The sequence below is a fragment of the Aulonocara sp. 'chitande type north' Nkhata Bay genome, linkage group LG2 (genome assembly GCF_057382095.1).
Source record: "Aulonocara sp. 'chitande type north' Nkhata Bay isolate Kocher_YH1m ecotype deep benthic linkage group LG2, A_spYH_male_GT1.1, whole genome shotgun sequence".
Taxonomy (NCBI): domain Eukaryota; kingdom Metazoa; phylum Chordata; class Actinopteri; order Cichliformes; family Cichlidae; genus Aulonocara; species Aulonocara sp. 'chitande type north' Nkhata Bay.
In genome coordinates this window covers 448,306-465,378 of record NC_141345.1, presented here as the reverse complement: position 1 = coordinate 465,378, position 17,073 = coordinate 448,306, and the positions used below count along the sequence as shown (strand labels likewise).

The following is a 17,073-nucleotide window of genomic DNA, read 5'->3' as shown; positions in this document are numbered from 1 at the left end:
CATCTCAGGAACAGTCTCCTTTGGACTGATGAGACCAAAGTGGAGATATTTGGCGTGGCGAGGTGTAATTTCTTGGCTCAGCTGCTGGAGGGAAAGGTGGAGCAAAGTGGTTGAGGAGAAGTGCCAGCTGAAGAGAATAGTGCATCTGCTAATTAAGCTCTCCTACTGAATAATAGGTGTTAAAAACTGTGTCTATGCAATACTGAAGTGACTCATAGTAGCAAAGATACTTGCTGCTGCCACATGCTAAACATAGCATGTCAGTGCAAACACCTCTTACCAACTGGTGGTGGAGGTATGATGGCTGGGTCTTGTTTTGCAGACACAGGACCTGTGCAGTTGATCATAAACTCCGCTGCATACCAAAGTACTCTTAAGTGAAGTCTATGGCCATCTGTCCAACAGCTAAAGCATGACTGAAACTGGATCATGCAACTGGGAAAATTATCCCAAGTACAGCAGCAAATCTACAACGAATGACCCAGTCAAAGTCCAGACCTCAACCTGATTAAAATAGACGGTGGGACCCTAAGAAAGCTGCACATGAACAAATGCCTGCAAACCTCAATGAACTGAAGCAATGTTGTAAAGAAGAGTGGGCCAAAATTCCTCCACAATGACACAAGGGACTGGTAAAGTCCTTTAAAGTCATTCTTGAATCCTGAATCACTTAACCTTTCAAATGTCTTTTTTAGAGTTCTATGAAAATTTTAAGTTTGGAAAGAAAAGCGTCTGGACTTCTTTAAGTTTCCTTGAAGATGTTTCCCCTCTCAGCCAAGAAGCTTCTGCAGTTCTAAGAGCAGTTGGTGGAGAGTCCCTGATTTTAAGCCCTATGGGAGTGTCCCCAAGAGGGTCATGGACCCCCTCTTGATCCTCTACCGAATCACACGAGCCAAGGTGTGAAAGTGGGTGTGGGTCACAATCAGCCAAGGTTTCAGGTGAACCCACTGTCAAACCTATCCCCACACTGTCATGTGATTTACTGAGGTTAAATGGCCCAGGATGTGAGTGGGTGTTAAGGTGTCTGGGGAGGGAACTCAAAACTGGATTATAGATGTCAGTTGGTGTCGTAAGCCACCTTCTCTGTTCAAAGATGGTCGTTCACAGTGGACATAGATGCTTCTTTCACTCCTCTTTCAAACCGTCTGTCTTCTCTGTCCAAAATGTGAACATTGGCGTCCTTGAAGCAATGACCTTTGTCCTTTAGATGCATGCGAGTTGTGTCCCGTGGAGGTGGCTCTTCCATGTTGTGAACCCATTGGGCTAGTTTTCACAGTGGGTTCACCTGAAACCTTGGCTGATTGTGACTCACACACACTTTCACACCATGGCTCATGTGATTAGGTAGAGGATCCATAGGGGGCACATGACCCTCTTGGGGACACTCCCATAGGGCTGGGAATTTGGGACTATCCACCAACTGCTCTTAGAACTGAAGAAGCTTCTTGGATGAGAGGTGAAAAGTCTCTTAAAGAAGTCCAGACGCTTCTTTCCAAGCTCCTTAGAGTACGATGACCTGGATGACTGAGAACCTTTACAGACATACTTCAACAAAAACTTTCTTTTTCACATGACTGTGGCAGCACATGTACCTGTTGAGGCTTTTCCATTGGGACAAAGTCGTGCTGGTCAAAGTCTTCTTTCGTCTGAGGCCATTCATGGTGATGGCGTTTTGATGGGACCCTTTCTTTAAGTAGATGTCAGGGGGGACTTATTAAGTCAGTAACTGTATAATGACTGATAATGACGAGCCCAAAGATACTTACCTAGACTTTGATGGGTCCTAAATAAAAGATAAAAAAGATGCATGTAAATAAGACATTTAAAAAAGCATCTTGAGAAGCCTGAAAATATAAAGTCAGACCTTCTTTCTAAGTGAGACTCCAAATCCAGTGAATGCCTGTAACTGCCAGGTGTAAGACTTTCAGAACTGAGTGGACCTAAAAATAAAAACCCTTTATGTGTTAATACAGTTGTAAACAATTATTGGTAACACTTTATCACAAGAGGCTGTGATTTTTATCTTACCTTTCATATGTGAACTAAACTCTGCCTGTTAAAAGTATAAAAAGAGAGTTAAACGACAATGCTTGGTGAAATTTGTAGAATAAAATCAAATGTATATATGAATAAGGAAAGCATGTTTATTTTACAGTATTTCTCATAGGACTTAGTTTGTTAAGAGATGGTGAATAAAACGCAAACAACACCTTCTTATAGGTTCAGCATTTTCAGCTACTTACATTTCTAGTGGTCCCGTGCTCTCTGCTGAAATCAAATGACATTAAATAACATGTCAGAAGAGCCGCCAGCATTTTCTGTGATAATCTTTCCAACCAGCAGATGGTGTCATCGCTACACTGTACAAACTGTGGGGTGTTGTTTTTGCTTTACACCATTATTGCAGGGGAAAACGTCACACTGGGTTATCGTCAACTCCAGCAAATTAAAACCACAGTGTCAGGTTCTATATGTAAAATAAAACAGTACTCACTCTCTCCTGCAACCTTGCTGTGGAGCCTTTCCAGACAAGACATTGACCAACTCCAGGGTAAAAGGTGACGGTGATTGCAAACTCCTGCAGGAACAAAGAATCAAACAGTAAGTGCGTCCATAAGGCAGATAAATACAACAATGAGTAACTTAAACAATAATTTAGCAAATTACCTTTGTGAGTGCTGTAATGTTAGAAAGAGAAAAAGTTGGTCACCTTTTTAATAGTTTGTCAGCATTACAATTTATTGAAAGATAAAAAAGCAAACAAACAGTAGTACAGTAAACTGTATTGTTTGGCACGTGAAGTTACCTGGTCTCCTTTTGGCACCGGTGGGATCCTCCTATCTGTAACTACACCACGTGAATATACAATATGAGATTTAAACTGTGACCCAGAAAGGCAAAACAATTTCAGTCAGCTGAGATGTTACCTGTTTTCATCTTTTGTCGGCCAGGCTTCAGATCTCTATTTATCACAGGTGCTGTGTTTCAAACACAGAAGACAAAGGTGAAAAGGTTCTTTTCTGGGACAGAATCAGCTTTTACTCAGTTTACAGAAAACATTACAGTACATTTAACTAAAGACAACCAGCATCCTTCAATTAATCTGTAATAATCAGCTTTAGTATTAGAGGATGCCAAATCTACTGAGATCAGAAGCTGTAAATCTATGAGAAAAAAGTATTTTATGTTAAGCTGCATTAAATTAAACAGAAAAAAAGAGTCGCCAAAGACTGCACATCACTAGGGGCTGAATATTTCTCACCACACCATGCATGGATGAGAGGTATATCTAGATCCTGCTTAGTTACAGTTTTTTCTGAATGCTTAAACCCAAACTGTGATTCCTGTAGCACAATTCCTAAAACTATTCAGACATATAGCAAAACCACTCACTGAGTTTGCAAAACTAAAAGCACAAAAACTGCTTTGCACTCAGTTTGCAATTTTGTAACACACACTTTGCAAAACTGTAGGCACAATTCACTGCACAACACTCAATTACCAAATTTCCAACACACTCCTAGCAAAAGTATACACATGTATGGCTATCATTAACACTAATTTGCCAACTGTCTGGCACACTTTCACATGTGAAAACTTTCTTAGATAATTAGTTCACTTTGCAATCAGCCTAAGCACTATACAGTTTTTTCTGAATGCTTAAACCCTAACTGTGATTCCTGTAGCACAATCTCTAAAACTATTCAGACTTATAGCAAAACCACTCACTGAGTTTGCAAAACTAAAAGCACAAAAACTGCTTTGCACTCAGTTTGCAATTTTGTAACACACACTTTGCAAAACTGTAGGCACAATTCACTGCACAACACTCAATTACCAAATTTCCAACACACTCCTAGCAAAAGTATACACATGTATGGCTATCATTAACACTAATTTGCCAACTGTCTGGCACACTTTCACATGTGAAAACTTCTTTAGATAATTAGTTCACTTTGCAATCAGCCTAAGCACTATAATACAGGTAAGCTGTGTGTGCGGAGTACAATGGAGGGAGCAGAAAGAGTGAGAAGTAAAGGAGGCCGAGGAAGAGGACGTGGAGGTGAAGAAGTAGGATGAAGAGGACGACAAGGACAAGGGGGAGCAAGAGGAAGATGAGGAGGGGGGAGAGGAAGATGAGGAGGGGGGAGAGGAAGGGTAGGAAGAGTAAGAAATAGAATTGCTGATGACATCAGAGCTACAATAGTGGACCATGTAATCAACCGTGGAATGACCCTGAGGGTAGCTGGCCAACGGGTCCAGCCTAACTCGAGCCGCTACACTGTAGCAAGCATCATAAGGACATCTTGAAATGAGAATCGGTGAGTACAGTCACTTCGCACTAAGATCTGTAGCACTGCCATATGCCAATGAGAAACACACCAATACCATTGATGTACAAATACTGAAATTGTTACTTTACAGAATTGCTAGATGACCAGATGCTGGGGCAGAGGAAGCATGTTCACTGCAGACCACGTAACCCATATAGTCATTATGGCGATTGCAAATAATCCTATACTTGGAAATACACACTTGTGTTTGTTTTGATGTGTGTGAATAAACACCAGTACTTGAAGTTTGGATCCCTCTATGCTTATGGATCTATGACAGAAGTATGAGCTCAAACTGACATAGCCTACCTTGTGCACAGGGAAGGCAAACGCCAGATGTGTTTTGTATTCATACCATCAGTGTGCAGTTGGCGCATTGTGTGCTTAGTAGATGATGGCTTGTGTGTACTGTTTGATACGGAAACACCATTTTTACGAAGGTGTGAAGAGTTAATCTAGCTGTGTTTGCTTTTGCAAGAGAACTACAATGTTTTGATGATTGGGTGACAGGTTTTCTTATTTGTGTGAAGAGTTTTGCAAAATTAGCCAATAGTTACAAAAAATGTGCTTAAGCAATCAGAAAAAACTGTAAAACCTCAGTGAAGTCAGAGAAATTAGACCCAGAATAATCAGTGTGGAGAACTCTGGCTCCACCTGGTGGACAGCTGTAGAAGGACGCCTCAAAATATCTGTGGATGGAGACTCACTGCTCTTTTACAATATTCTCTTTCTAATTCTCCAATTATATCTGTTTTTCACTGAACTGTTAATATATTTATTTTCCATGTGCACATGAATGGACTTGATCATTCAGGTTCTGAATGGGTTAAACACAGAGAGATGAGAGTTAACTCCATCTAAAGCACAGAGAGCTCTGATTTATATTTCTGTAACTCTAATGTCTCAGTTTTAAATGGTCTTTGTCTTCAAGGTAAAATATTTAATGATGCATTTATGTGATGAAGAAAGATGGACACATTAAAGAAGACATAACAAACAGGAGGAGTGGAGGAGAAGAAATGATGCCACCTAGTGGCTGTTAAAATGATATCCTGATTATTTGTTCCAGTATCATTCTCCTGAGTATTATTCCTCCTACAGATGCTGTCTCTTTTTTCTCTCTTCCTCTTTTGAGCTCTTTGATTTGTATTGAAGGAATGTGAAGGATTTTTCAGCCTGAATTTATTTTTGTGTGAGTTTGGAGTCTTGATTCATTGGTAAATGCACTTTATGGATATAAATTAATCTCAGTGACTCATGTTTTTACTATTCCTCAAACTGTTGACAGGACATCTCCATCTATAAACACAGTAAGTTATTAGTCTTGGGATTGTGTATTTTTGAGCCATGGAGTTTTAATCTTTTTTTTCTTTCTTTCTTTTTTTTAAAAACTTGTCTAAAGCCCAGAAAAATCATTTTCCTCTGATTAATGTCAGGGCTGTGCACAGTCATGTTGTGTTTTGGAAACAGGGATCATTGTTCAGTTACAGCAGATGCAGTGTAGATGTGGAAGATTAAAGAGAAAACTGAAGAAATGACACAAAGGTGAGACTTCATTTTCACACACTCAGGTATTTGGATTTTGTGGTTTTGCCTTGTATTTGTTGATCACCTGTCAGACTTTGTTTTTGAATCATTAAATTTCATAAGTATTTCCTGATATGATGATCGGTGGTTTTTCCCTACTGCCCTGTAACACTTCTTTTTAGGGTGTTGTAATTGACAATGCTAGTGTTAGCGGCGCTAACGGCTGCAGACAGGAAGATACTGCCAGCACCGGAAACGTGCTCGTCATCTCCGAGCATGAAGTAAGGAGAGCCTTCAAGAGAGTGAACACCAGGAAAGCAGCAGGACCAGACGGCATCCCAGGTCGTATCCTAAGAGACTGCGCATACCAGCTAGCTCCTGTGTTCACTGAGATATTCAACATCTCTTTATCTCAGTCGGTGATCCCCACATGCTTCAAAGAGTCCATCATTGTTCCTGTCCCGAAGAAACCCCACCCTGCTTCTCTCAATGACTATCGCCCTGTAGCCCTCACCTCAGTAGTGATGAAGTGCTTTGAACGCCTGGTCAGAGACTTCATCATTTCTTCACTACCAGACACACTGGAACCACTACAGTTCGCTTACCGTCCAAATCGTTCCACAGACGATGCCATCTCTCATCTCCTCCACACATCACTCACTCACTTGGACACTAGAAGGGGGAATTATGTTAAAATGCTCTTCATAGACTACAGCTCTGCATTTAACACCATAATTCCCTCCACACTCACCACCAAGCTGGAGCATCTGGGACTCAGCTCATCTATGTGTCAGTGGATCTCCAACTTCCTAACTGGCAGACCACAGGCAGTAAGGATGGGCGGACATGTCTCAGCCTCCACCGCTCTCAGCACTGGAGCCCCCCAGGGGTGTGTTCTGAGCCCCCTGCTGTACTCTTTGTACACATATGACTGTGTGGCCACTACCAGCTCCACCACCATCATCAAGTTTGCTGACGACACCGTCGTGGTGGGCCTGATCTCTGATAACAACGAGACGGCCTACCTGAAGGAGATTAGGAATCTGGAGAACTGGTGCCAGAGGAACAACCTCCTTCTAAACGTCAGTAAGACAAAGGAGCTGATAGTGGACTTCAGCACTAAGCAGGAGAGGAACTACCAGACCCCCGTCATCAACGAGTGCCCAGTGGAGAGAGTGGACAGCTTCAAATACCTCGGAGTTCACATCACGCAGGACCTGTCATGGTCCTGTCACATCAACACCGTGGTGAAAAAGGCCCGACAGCGTCTCTGTGGATCCACAGGTCTGTTCCATCAGGACTCACTCTGTGTTCGTCTGTTTGATTCAACAGGAAGAACTTCTTCTGTCTTGTGTGATGGACGGTGGAGACAGACGTTGGTCAGGATCAACATGTGACACCATATCCATGACATTAGTGTTTAATCACATGACCAGCTGACTTTGGCTGACCAGAGGCATCCATCTTTGTTTGGTTTTCAGCCTCTTCTGTCTAATTAAGTGTCAAGTTGGACTCATTCTCCGGGTCTCTGGGTCGCAGCCATAGACCCAACTCTGATCACCGGTGATGATCCCTGACATGAAGGGTGGGTCGTCCTGGGCCTGTTGATGGAGATCATCACAAACAGAGACACTGTGCTGTGTTAGGAGCCTGACACCTACAGTTATACTGATTACTGATAACCTCTGCACCAGTAACAGACAGAGATATCATGTTTTCAGGATGTCTGTCTGTCCTGTTCTCATGGAGAAAATATCTCAGGAACATCTTGAGAGAATTTCCTATAATTTGACACAAACGTTCACTTGGTCTCAGAGATAAACGGATTCGATTTTGGTCAAAGGTGGAAGGTCATAACTAATGTACTGATTATGACTAATTTCTGCCAGAGGCCTAAGAGGTTAAAGTGATGAAGTGATGACATTTTCTATCCAAAAGGTCAAAGGTTAGCTTCAGTGTGACATCATAACCTTTCTGTCCATTATTCAACACCATACCTCAGGAACAGAAGGGGAGACTGTGACCATATTTCCTGAAACTTGATTGGTTTATGGAGGCGTACCACCACCAGGCCCTGATTCTGATTCTCTTTGTCCTGTTGAACTAAGTGCAGGATCAGACTCTGTTAACATTAGTGTGTATACTCAGTGTATAAGAGAGAGAAGAAGGGAGGTAAAGCCCTGTCTCATGGCTACAATTCACATCTGCCATCTCCTGTACGTGGTGTTTTCTAACTGGTAAAGACGAGGTGGTTCAGACCATTGAACGGTATCTCTTTGTGGTTTTGGTCTTTTCATATAAAGCAGTCGTCTTCCTATCATTTCTCCATATAAGGTAAGGCAAGGCAAGGCAAGGCAAGTTTATTTGTATAGCACAATTCAACAACAAGGTGATTCAAAGTGCTTTACAGAGACATTAGAAACAAGAACAAATAAAAAGCATGATTTAAAATTGATTAAAACAAGCAAATAAACTAACTAACTAATTAACAAACAAACAAACAAACAAACAAACAAACAAACAACAGTATATAAAATCAAAACAGATAAAATCAGAACAATAGATAAAATCAGTAGTTAAATGTAAGTTTTGAAATGTAAGCTTAAAGTGTGGATTTGGTGCTTTATTCAAATGCAGCTGAGAACAGGTGAGTCTTCAACCTGGATTTAAATAAACTGAGTGTTTCAGCTGATCTGAGGCTTTCTGGGAGTTTGTTCCAGATATAAGGCGCATAAAAGCTGAATGCAGCTTCTCCGTGTCTGGTTCTGACTCTGGGAACTGATAAAAGACCGGATCCAGATGACCTGAGGGATCTGGAAGGTTCATACTGGGTCAGGAGGTCATTGATGTATTTTGGTCCTAAACCATTCAGAGCTTTATAGGCCAGCATCAGAACTTTAAAGTCTATCCTCTGACGGACAGGCAGCCAGTGTAAAGACCTCAGAGCTGGACTGATGTGGTCCACTTTTTTGGTCTTAGTGAGGACTCGAGCAGCAGAGTTCTGAATGAGCTGTAGTTGTCTGACTGATTTTTTAGGTAGACCTGTAAAGATGCTGTTACAGTAATCAAGCCTACTAAAGATGAATGCATGGACTAGTTTTTCCAGGTCCTGTTGAGACATCAGATCTTTTATCCTTGATATATTCTTGAGGTGATAGTAAGCTGACTTTGTTATTGTCTTAATGTGTTTTCTAAGTTTAGGTCTGCATCCATCACTACACCCAAATTTCTCGCCTGGTTTGTGGTTTTTAGATGTATAGATTGAAGTTCTCTGGTGACCTGTAATCGTTTTTCTTTGGCGCCAAAGACTATTACCTCAGTTTTGTTTTTGTTTAGCTGGAGAAAATTGTGGCACAACCAGTCATTGATTTCCTCAATGCATTTACCAAGAGCCTGTACAGGGCCTCGGTCTCCTGGTGACATTGTGATATATATTTGTGTGTCATCTGCATAGCTGTGATAGTTTATTTTGTTGTTGTTTATAATCTGTGCCAGTGGGAGCATGTAGATGTTAAACAGAAGGGGTCCCAAGATGGAACCTTGGGGAACTCCACATGTGATACTTGTCTGCTCAGATGTGAAGTTACCTATTGATACAAAGTATTTCCTGTTTTCTACGTATGTTTTGAACCAGTTTAGTACAGTTCCTGAAAGACCTGTCCAGTTCTCCAGTCGTTTGAGTAATATGTTGTGGTCAACTGTATCAAATGCTGCACTGAGATCCAGTAAAACTAGGACTGACATTTTTCCACTGTCTGTATTCAGACATATGTCATTAAACACTTTGGTCAGAGCGGTTTCAGTGCTGTGGTTCTGTCTAAAACCTGACTGGAAGGCATCTGAAGGTAAACCTCTGTGCCTCCAGCTCCACCTGCTCCAAAGTGGATGAGAATCATGTGGTTGAAGGGAAGGTGTGGTCAGTCAGCCTCCTATAAGAATAACTGGTTGTGCTGTGTGGAGCTCAGAGGTCACAGACCATCATCCAACAACCATCCAGACTACCTGCTGATCAGCTCCACCAGCCTCACCTTTCTGGACCAGTATCCAGCTCTCCAAGCCTCTTCCCAGGTCTGAGTCTTTAGCATTTATTTATCTAACAGGGATCGTACAGTTAAACATAGTTACATACAGATGATCACTGCAGCAGATGTAACTCGTAACTCAGGTTAGGGAGAATTGAATAAGCCACAGATATGTAACCCTGGAAGTAATAATGAGGGACTGACCATTCTTTGTTCCTTTTTTTCTCTGGACATTGAATGTTTTGCTGCTGCTTTCAGCTCCAACACAGAAGTGAGATCGGAAAGCAAGAGTTCAAAGTCTGACAATATGCAGATGATGTTTTAATATATTCGTCTAAATTAGACCTGTCCATTTCCTCCTTTTGAACATAATGAGTGACTTTAACAAACTGGCAGAGTACACAGTTATGTATATAGTAAATTATGTAAGTTACATGGTCTTAAACAAACTTTTCTCTGAGCAGAAGAGCTAACTTTAATGTAACCATTTCACCAGACAAGAACATCGATATGGAACAATTTTACAATGTTTTAAAAACTGCCACTTTGTACAGTATCTGTAAATCACAGCTGAAGATTAGGGACAGATCACGGTCGTATCAGATAAATTATAGGTAAGTTATGGGAAGGCTCAGACAATAAAAACACGAGTGGCCATGGTTCAGTTGATAAAGGGACAAATGTTCCTGCAGGTCTGTGATGGGATGTGAACTCTGGTCTCTGGTATGAAGGTCAGACGTACACATCCATCAAAGGACATGATGTAAATCTTAATGAACTGTCCAATATGGGCTTCATTTGCAGGATACTGAGCTGGTTTTGTCCTGGACAGAATCACAGTCTGTGCACCAAACAAAACTCTCAGTCCGTCAGTCTGAATAAGGAAAACTTCTAGAAAACAGCAGGTTGTGAAGGGAGGGTGAGGTACTCTTCAATGTACAGCATTAAGGAAAATGTCCCATGTTATGTTATCTGTGTTGCAGTCATGGCGTCTCCACGGTGGTCTACCTCCATGCTGTTGGCTTCACTGATCCTCCTTCTTTACTGGACGACCTCCTCTGCTCGGTCACATGACTCCACCTCCACCGACCTGTCTCCACCACACAGGGTAAAAAGTGTCCTTCCTTTCCGTACCAGAGAGGAGGTCGCAGCATCTATGCAGACTGCAAAAGATGTTCTGAATTTCATCAACGACAGGATTGGAAAGAAAAATGTTGAATCATTGACAAGTGTCTTGAAGGGGATCTCCAATATTGCCAGCTTGGCACCCGTCATCGGAGGTCTGGTCTCGCCCATTGTCAATGTGGTCTTGGCCTTCGTCCCTCAAGAAAACCCTCTGAAGGAGCTGAGGGAAGGGTTTTCTCAGGTGAACAGGAAACTGGACTCTCTCTCCCTCCAGATCTCCAACCTGGCAACAGATGTAGAATGGTTCAACTACGCCAGCGTCTATTCTCAAGATGAGGTCCGCATCCTCAGCGCCTGGAAGAAGTTTGAAGAGTTCCGTGAGAACAGTGGGTTGGTAAAAACTGCTGAAGACAGACTCCGACTGGCAGAGATATTCACCAACTACTATGAGAACACAGCAGTTGAGGCCAGTGTGGCCAACCTCTACCATTACCTGACAGTCAGCAGCACGTCTCTCAGTGGAAACCTCAACGGCCTGCTGAAGAAGAAGTTTAAATGTAGCATCAGAGAGATCGGTAAATATAACATATATTTTAGCAGCTTGCTGTGGAGGGGGATGGTACTCAACCAGCTCTACTGGAATCTGGTTGGTTTTAACCCATCAGGCAAAGAAGCTGAACAAACCAAGATGTTCAAGACTGTCTCCAAGGCTCAGATATCAGCTGTGAAGTTCTGCCGCAAGAACTATACACAGTACATGGAGAAGGATGTGGAGGAGATCAGCAAAGCAATGAATCTTGATGACAAACAAGCCATTGCTTATCAGGTGAAAAAGGCTCTAGATGAGAAGTACAACTGGTATAACTGGGTGGTGCTGGTGTACAGCACAGATCGGGTTGGCGATCACATGTTTTATAATATGAAGGAGGTCCCCGCGGGCAAGATCACTGTGGCTGTGGGCTACACTCAGAAAACAGAGGAAGAAAGAAAAGTACAAGTTTTGAATCAGTTGAATTCTTGTTTTTCAGGGATGTGGCGAAGATATTCTGTTAACCACCCTCTGAGTGACAGGATGGGGTGTGTTTATATTGAAGAGCAAGTACCAAAATGCAGTGGAGAGGTTGCTGGTGTTCCTGTAAGAGAGTTTCTTAAAATAATGCACACCAGCTATAAAGAGGACTTTGGTAAAGTTCCAGATGCCCTGCAGACTTTCGACTGTAAGTCGGGAGGCTTCGCATACAGGTTCTTTGTGCATTATTCCCAAACCTTACCCGTCTGTAACCCTGATCCCTGTCAGAATGGAGGAAAGTGTGAGAGGCTGCTGGACTCCAATGATTGGCTCTGTGAGTGCCCAGATGGTTACTATGGAGACACATGTGAAAAGGAGTCTACGATTAGCGTGGCTTCAGAGACTGATTTACAACATCCTGTGCCTGACATCAGCACCATTGACATCAAACTGGACAAGATGGAGTCCAAATTGAAAAACATGGAGTCCAAACTGGAGGAGGTTCTCAACAAACTTGGTTAGACATCTCCCAATCAAAGGCAGATTTCTGCAGGAACAACAACATAACGCACACTCAGAAACGAACCACCTATCAAGTGACTGAGGAGAGAATCAACAAGATAGATGTGGAACTAAAATAACTAAAGTAAATTAACAATCAAAGAAATGCTCAATAAATCACTTATCAATCACACATCCAGGACGGTTTGATCTGATCAGAGTTTGTTCTTTAACTTCTTTCAATCTGAATCAAAAAGATTTAGACTGGACTGACTCGTCATTATCATCATTACTATGTGCTTCACTTCTTTGCTCTTGTCTGTGATTGTAAAAGAAGCAGATTAAAAATCATCTCCAGCTTCATTCTGAGAGTTTTCATTGTTTGTTTGACTCTGAAGATAAAGTGAAGTTTGATTCCAACACATGCAAACAGGAAAAACTACAGAGGCCCTGAAAGGCAAGTGAGATTTTTAAAAATTATTCTTTTTTGATGGGGCCAAGATAATTTTTCTAAGTCGGCCATCGAGAGCACCAAGACAAATCCTGGTGGACCATAGTAAGTGTTAACTGCCCCCGTCAGTCTCTGGTCACATTTTTGCCATCAGGCTTTCTTTCAGAAAGATCTAAAATACAAATAATTAAAATACTGAAAATAATAAGTTAACAGGATTCAAACCCCAGTCTCTTGGGTGACGTCCTGTGTTTGATCCATCATCATCCATCCACCTTGACTTGTTGATGCTGTCATTCTTTATATGACCTCATCCAACCTCCTAAAGCCTCCGTAACACACAACCTTCACTCAGTAAAACACATTTCCAGCCAAAAGAAAGATATGATATTTATGTTACATAACATGCTAACACACAATACATAGACCCTATGTTTAGAGTTCATGGAGACATTTAAAATCACCCATTTAGACTGGGAACGTGGTACATTGCAGCCTCTTGTGGCCAAGATTAGTATTACACCAACAAAAGGTATTGGAAGGCCAGCCTCCTGCAGCTGCAGCTGGCCTTCCAATTTTAAACAGTTCTGAGACTTTGTGGTGGGAATTTTATCTGTTTTGATCTGGAGAACAGGTAAGAACTTGTTTTTCTGTTCACATCAGTTTTGGTTGAGTAGAGTGATGTTGGACTCCCCAGGGCTGCTGCTCTATCACTGAGCCCAGCTGCAGTTTAACAAGTTAAAGTTACAGTTTTTTACAGTCGCTAACAAGCGCCTACCCATACTTCAGATACTTTTTCTAAACTCTTAACACAGACCCACACCTACAAAACACAATTGGCCAAATGGATAATATCCTTCCCAAAAATACACTTTGTTAAATATATACTAACTCCTCATTTCAAAATTAGAACACATCGTTCTCTGCACACACTAACTGTACAAAAACACTATAAATCTGACTCAAAATGAAATTAGTCTGTCAAAGAATAACACTTGTTTTCACTTCACAAGGTACATGCAGTCAATCAAAGTACACCAGGTTTCAAAATACTGGCTATCATTGACATTACAAAAACTGCATAGACTTTTATGTTTCAGTTTCACAGGTATTTGCATGCGAAACATGCAATCCACCATATTGACACCAGAAATGTCTTGGTTGGTAACTGTATGTCCACATGTACAGCAATGTTCACATTCAAAAGCATTCCAGTAAAAAGCAAACAAGTTTTTGTTTCTTTACTGTTTACCACAGGAGGTACAGTAGAAACACGGTATGATAGGACAGAGAAAGTTTTACAGTATTGCTTACAGTGAACAAAATATCCATGAAACACACAAGAGCATTCTGAACAAAAAAACAACAGCAAAAAGCCAAGATAAAAAGGGGGGGAGGGGGAGGGGGGCTAAAAAAAGGCAAAAGATTTGCATCTAATCTCTGCGATCTTCAGGGTTAGGCCACATGTTTTCATCAACATCACATCTGATGTTATCCAAGTCGATGCACCTGGGATAAAACCGCCTGGTATGTCGGATCCACCGACATATCATTGCAGAAGCAGAGGTTTTTATACTGTATCTAAGGTTTGGGATATTGTTTTTGCTATTGTGGGATGTTGTGTGTTAACATTCGTAGATACTACAAGAACAGTCCATAGTTTTGTTGGGAGGTATAACTTGTCTGTTAAGAAAATGTAAGCATTGTGGAAATGTGTTCACTGACTGCATATTGGGTGAACACGACATGAAATGTGTGAATGGTATGGCCACAACAGACCGATGCTGTGCTAATTGTGTTTAGAGTTTTGCAAATGTGACAACTGTTTGGACAAACGCTTGTTAGCGACTGTAAAAAACTGTAAGTCAAACCTCTGAAACAGCGCCTTCTACAGGATACAGCAGCTGGTTCAGACTAAACCACAGGCTCTGAGGACGCAGCAGAGGTCATGTGACTTTGACCCAGACAACAGGTTTAAACTGCAGCTCAGATAACGACAGAGCAACAGCACAACGGATCAGTTTGATTACTTTGATGGAATCAGCCTGAAAGTAAAACTGCTCATCATCACTTCATTTAGGTTTTCATTCTTTCATTCACTCTAAAAAATTAAAGGGCTGAAATCTACAAATAACAGGATGAGGAACTGAAGCAGAGGTAACCCCTAACCCCCTCATGAATGAATTTATGCTGCACTAATCAGAATCAGAATCGTGTTTATTGGCCAAGTATATGTGCAGACACATACAGGGAATTTGGTTCCGGTAGATGGTTGCTCTCAAGCACAGCAATATAAATCACACACACACACACACACACACACACACACACACACACACACACACACACACACACACACACACACACACACACGTGTCTATATACACACATTACACATACATACACATACATACACAAAGCTGTGTAAACCAACTATAAATAACGAATCTAAACTTATATACATAAAATACAAAAATGAATGAGGTGGAATGAATACTACAGAATGTACATAAGGTGCAGCTGCAGTCTGGCAGTGGGAGCAGTGTGACAGGTCAACTGTTAAGAAGGGAGATGGCGAGGGGAAAGAAACTGTTCCTATGTCGGGTGGTCCTGGTCTGCAGGCTTCTGTACCATCTGCCAGAGGGCAGCAGATCAAAAAGTCTGTGTCCAGGGTGTGAGGGGTCTGCGATGATTTTCCCTGCCCGTTTCCTGGTTCTTGAGAGGTACAGATCCTGGATGGAGGGCAGGGGCGTGCCGATGATCCTTTCTGCTGCCCGTACAGTCCGCTGCAGTCTGCTCCTGTCCTGTTTAGTGGCTGCACCATACCAGACTGTGATGGAGGAGCACAGGACAGACTCAATGACTGCAGTGTAGAACTGGATCAGCAGCTCCTGTGGAAGACTGTACCTCCCCAGTAATGTGAATATTTGCAGGGAAATCAAACGCATTTTACTCGCAGTACTCGAGCTGACTTACCTTTGTTTGAATGACGACTTGTACGCGCTGACTCCACAGACAAGGTATGAAAATATGTCAGGCTACGTCAATAGCGGTTGGTCTTCAGGGTTTCTACTCCACGGCCGTATTTCCTACGGGTCCACATTTCCAATGCAGGCTATTTTCTGCAAGTACCGCTGCTTCGCCTCTGAACGCAATCGGTCTCTACAGTCCTTTCTCTTTTGAGCCGCTTTTAAGCATCTTGTATTCGTCGTTCCAACACAGTGTGTTTGTTTTGATTCGTAGACCCTGAAAATGGTGCCGCGCTCCCACAATGCATTGCGGCGTGACGTCAGCTCCAAAGCCCTATCCGGTTGTTCAGTGATGACACGACAAATCCTACTTCCGGGCCTAAAGTAGTCTGCGTTTAATATGGCTTTTGTGGGTTTTTTTGGGTTTTTTTTTGCCTGTCCCATTTGGTTCTTTAGCCATCAGAATTGTTGTCTGAAGACCAACAAGGATACCCAATGGATTTACTTTGCCAAATGGATCATCGTGGCATTGCCGTATTGGTCCATTTGGTCGACCTTTGTTTTTATTATTTATTATATTTTATTTTCAGATGTTACAGACGGGACAGACATGAGTGAGGGATAGGAAAGGGAGAAAGAAAGAGGAAGGAAAAGAAAAACAGAAGGGGAGAGGGACAGTGAGAAAGGGGGGAGGAAAAAAAAAATCTCCTGGATCACCTGTTGAGAGAAGAAGAATAGAAAACAAGCAAAAAAAAACCCCCAAAGCAACATACTAAACACAACACCATCGCATTAATCTAGCTAAGTGTAAACAGCAGTAAATACTAAATATTCAATGTTGTTGTGCAGCACGCACGCTTTTGTGTTGTTAACATGTTTAATGTTATGTATTTTCTTCTATTTGATCTCAAAAAGCTCCTAAAACAGTCAGTGATCCCTGTTGACCTCCCTCGGCTTTTATTACCGCTAATCATTTATTTAAGCTCAGTTTTTAAAACCTTAGGATGTAACTACAGCCCAGCCCATGCAGCAGTATATGAATGACTAACCTCGTATTGTGGATGGATTATCTCAGTTGTTCTCCTGGCTGAAGTTTGGTCCTTTTACAGCATCCTGCCATGCGATTACATTTGTT

General features: G+C 41.8%; 2 protein-coding genes across 2 annotated transcripts in view; one reads left to right on the top strand and one right to left on the bottom strand.

Moving 5' to 3' along the window:
* Positions 1-17,073, bottom strand: part of LOC147337143 (uncharacterized) — a 37,133-nt gene that overhangs the window by 5,141 nt on the left and 14,919 nt on the right. The window contains exons 6-14 of the mRNA XM_086300557.1: positions 2,928-2,978; positions 2,807-2,847; positions 2,668-2,678; positions 2,495-2,578; positions 2,244-2,268; positions 2,029-2,053; positions 1,865-1,940; positions 1,767-1,783; positions 1,593-1,687 (exon numbers count right to left, since the gene is read on the bottom strand). Coding sequence (XP_086156683.1) covers positions 1,593-1,687; positions 1,767-1,783; positions 1,865-1,940; positions 2,029-2,053; positions 2,244-2,268; positions 2,495-2,578; positions 2,668-2,678; positions 2,807-2,847; positions 2,928-2,978 — 425 coding nt within the window. The remainder of the gene's footprint in view (positions 1-1,592; positions 1,688-1,766; positions 1,784-1,864; positions 1,941-2,028; positions 2,054-2,243; positions 2,269-2,494; positions 2,579-2,667; positions 2,679-2,806; positions 2,848-2,927; positions 2,979-17,073) is intronic.
* LOC147337145 (uncharacterized) lies at positions 9,838-12,832 on the top strand. Its single transcript, XM_086262065.1, has 2 exons — positions 9,838-9,929; positions 10,867-12,832. Exon 2 carries the CDS (start codon positions 10,869-10,871, stop codon positions 12,537-12,539), a length of 1,671 nt encoding a protein of 556 aa, XP_086118191.1. The 5' UTR covers positions 9,838-9,929; positions 10,867-10,868; the 3' UTR covers positions 12,540-12,832.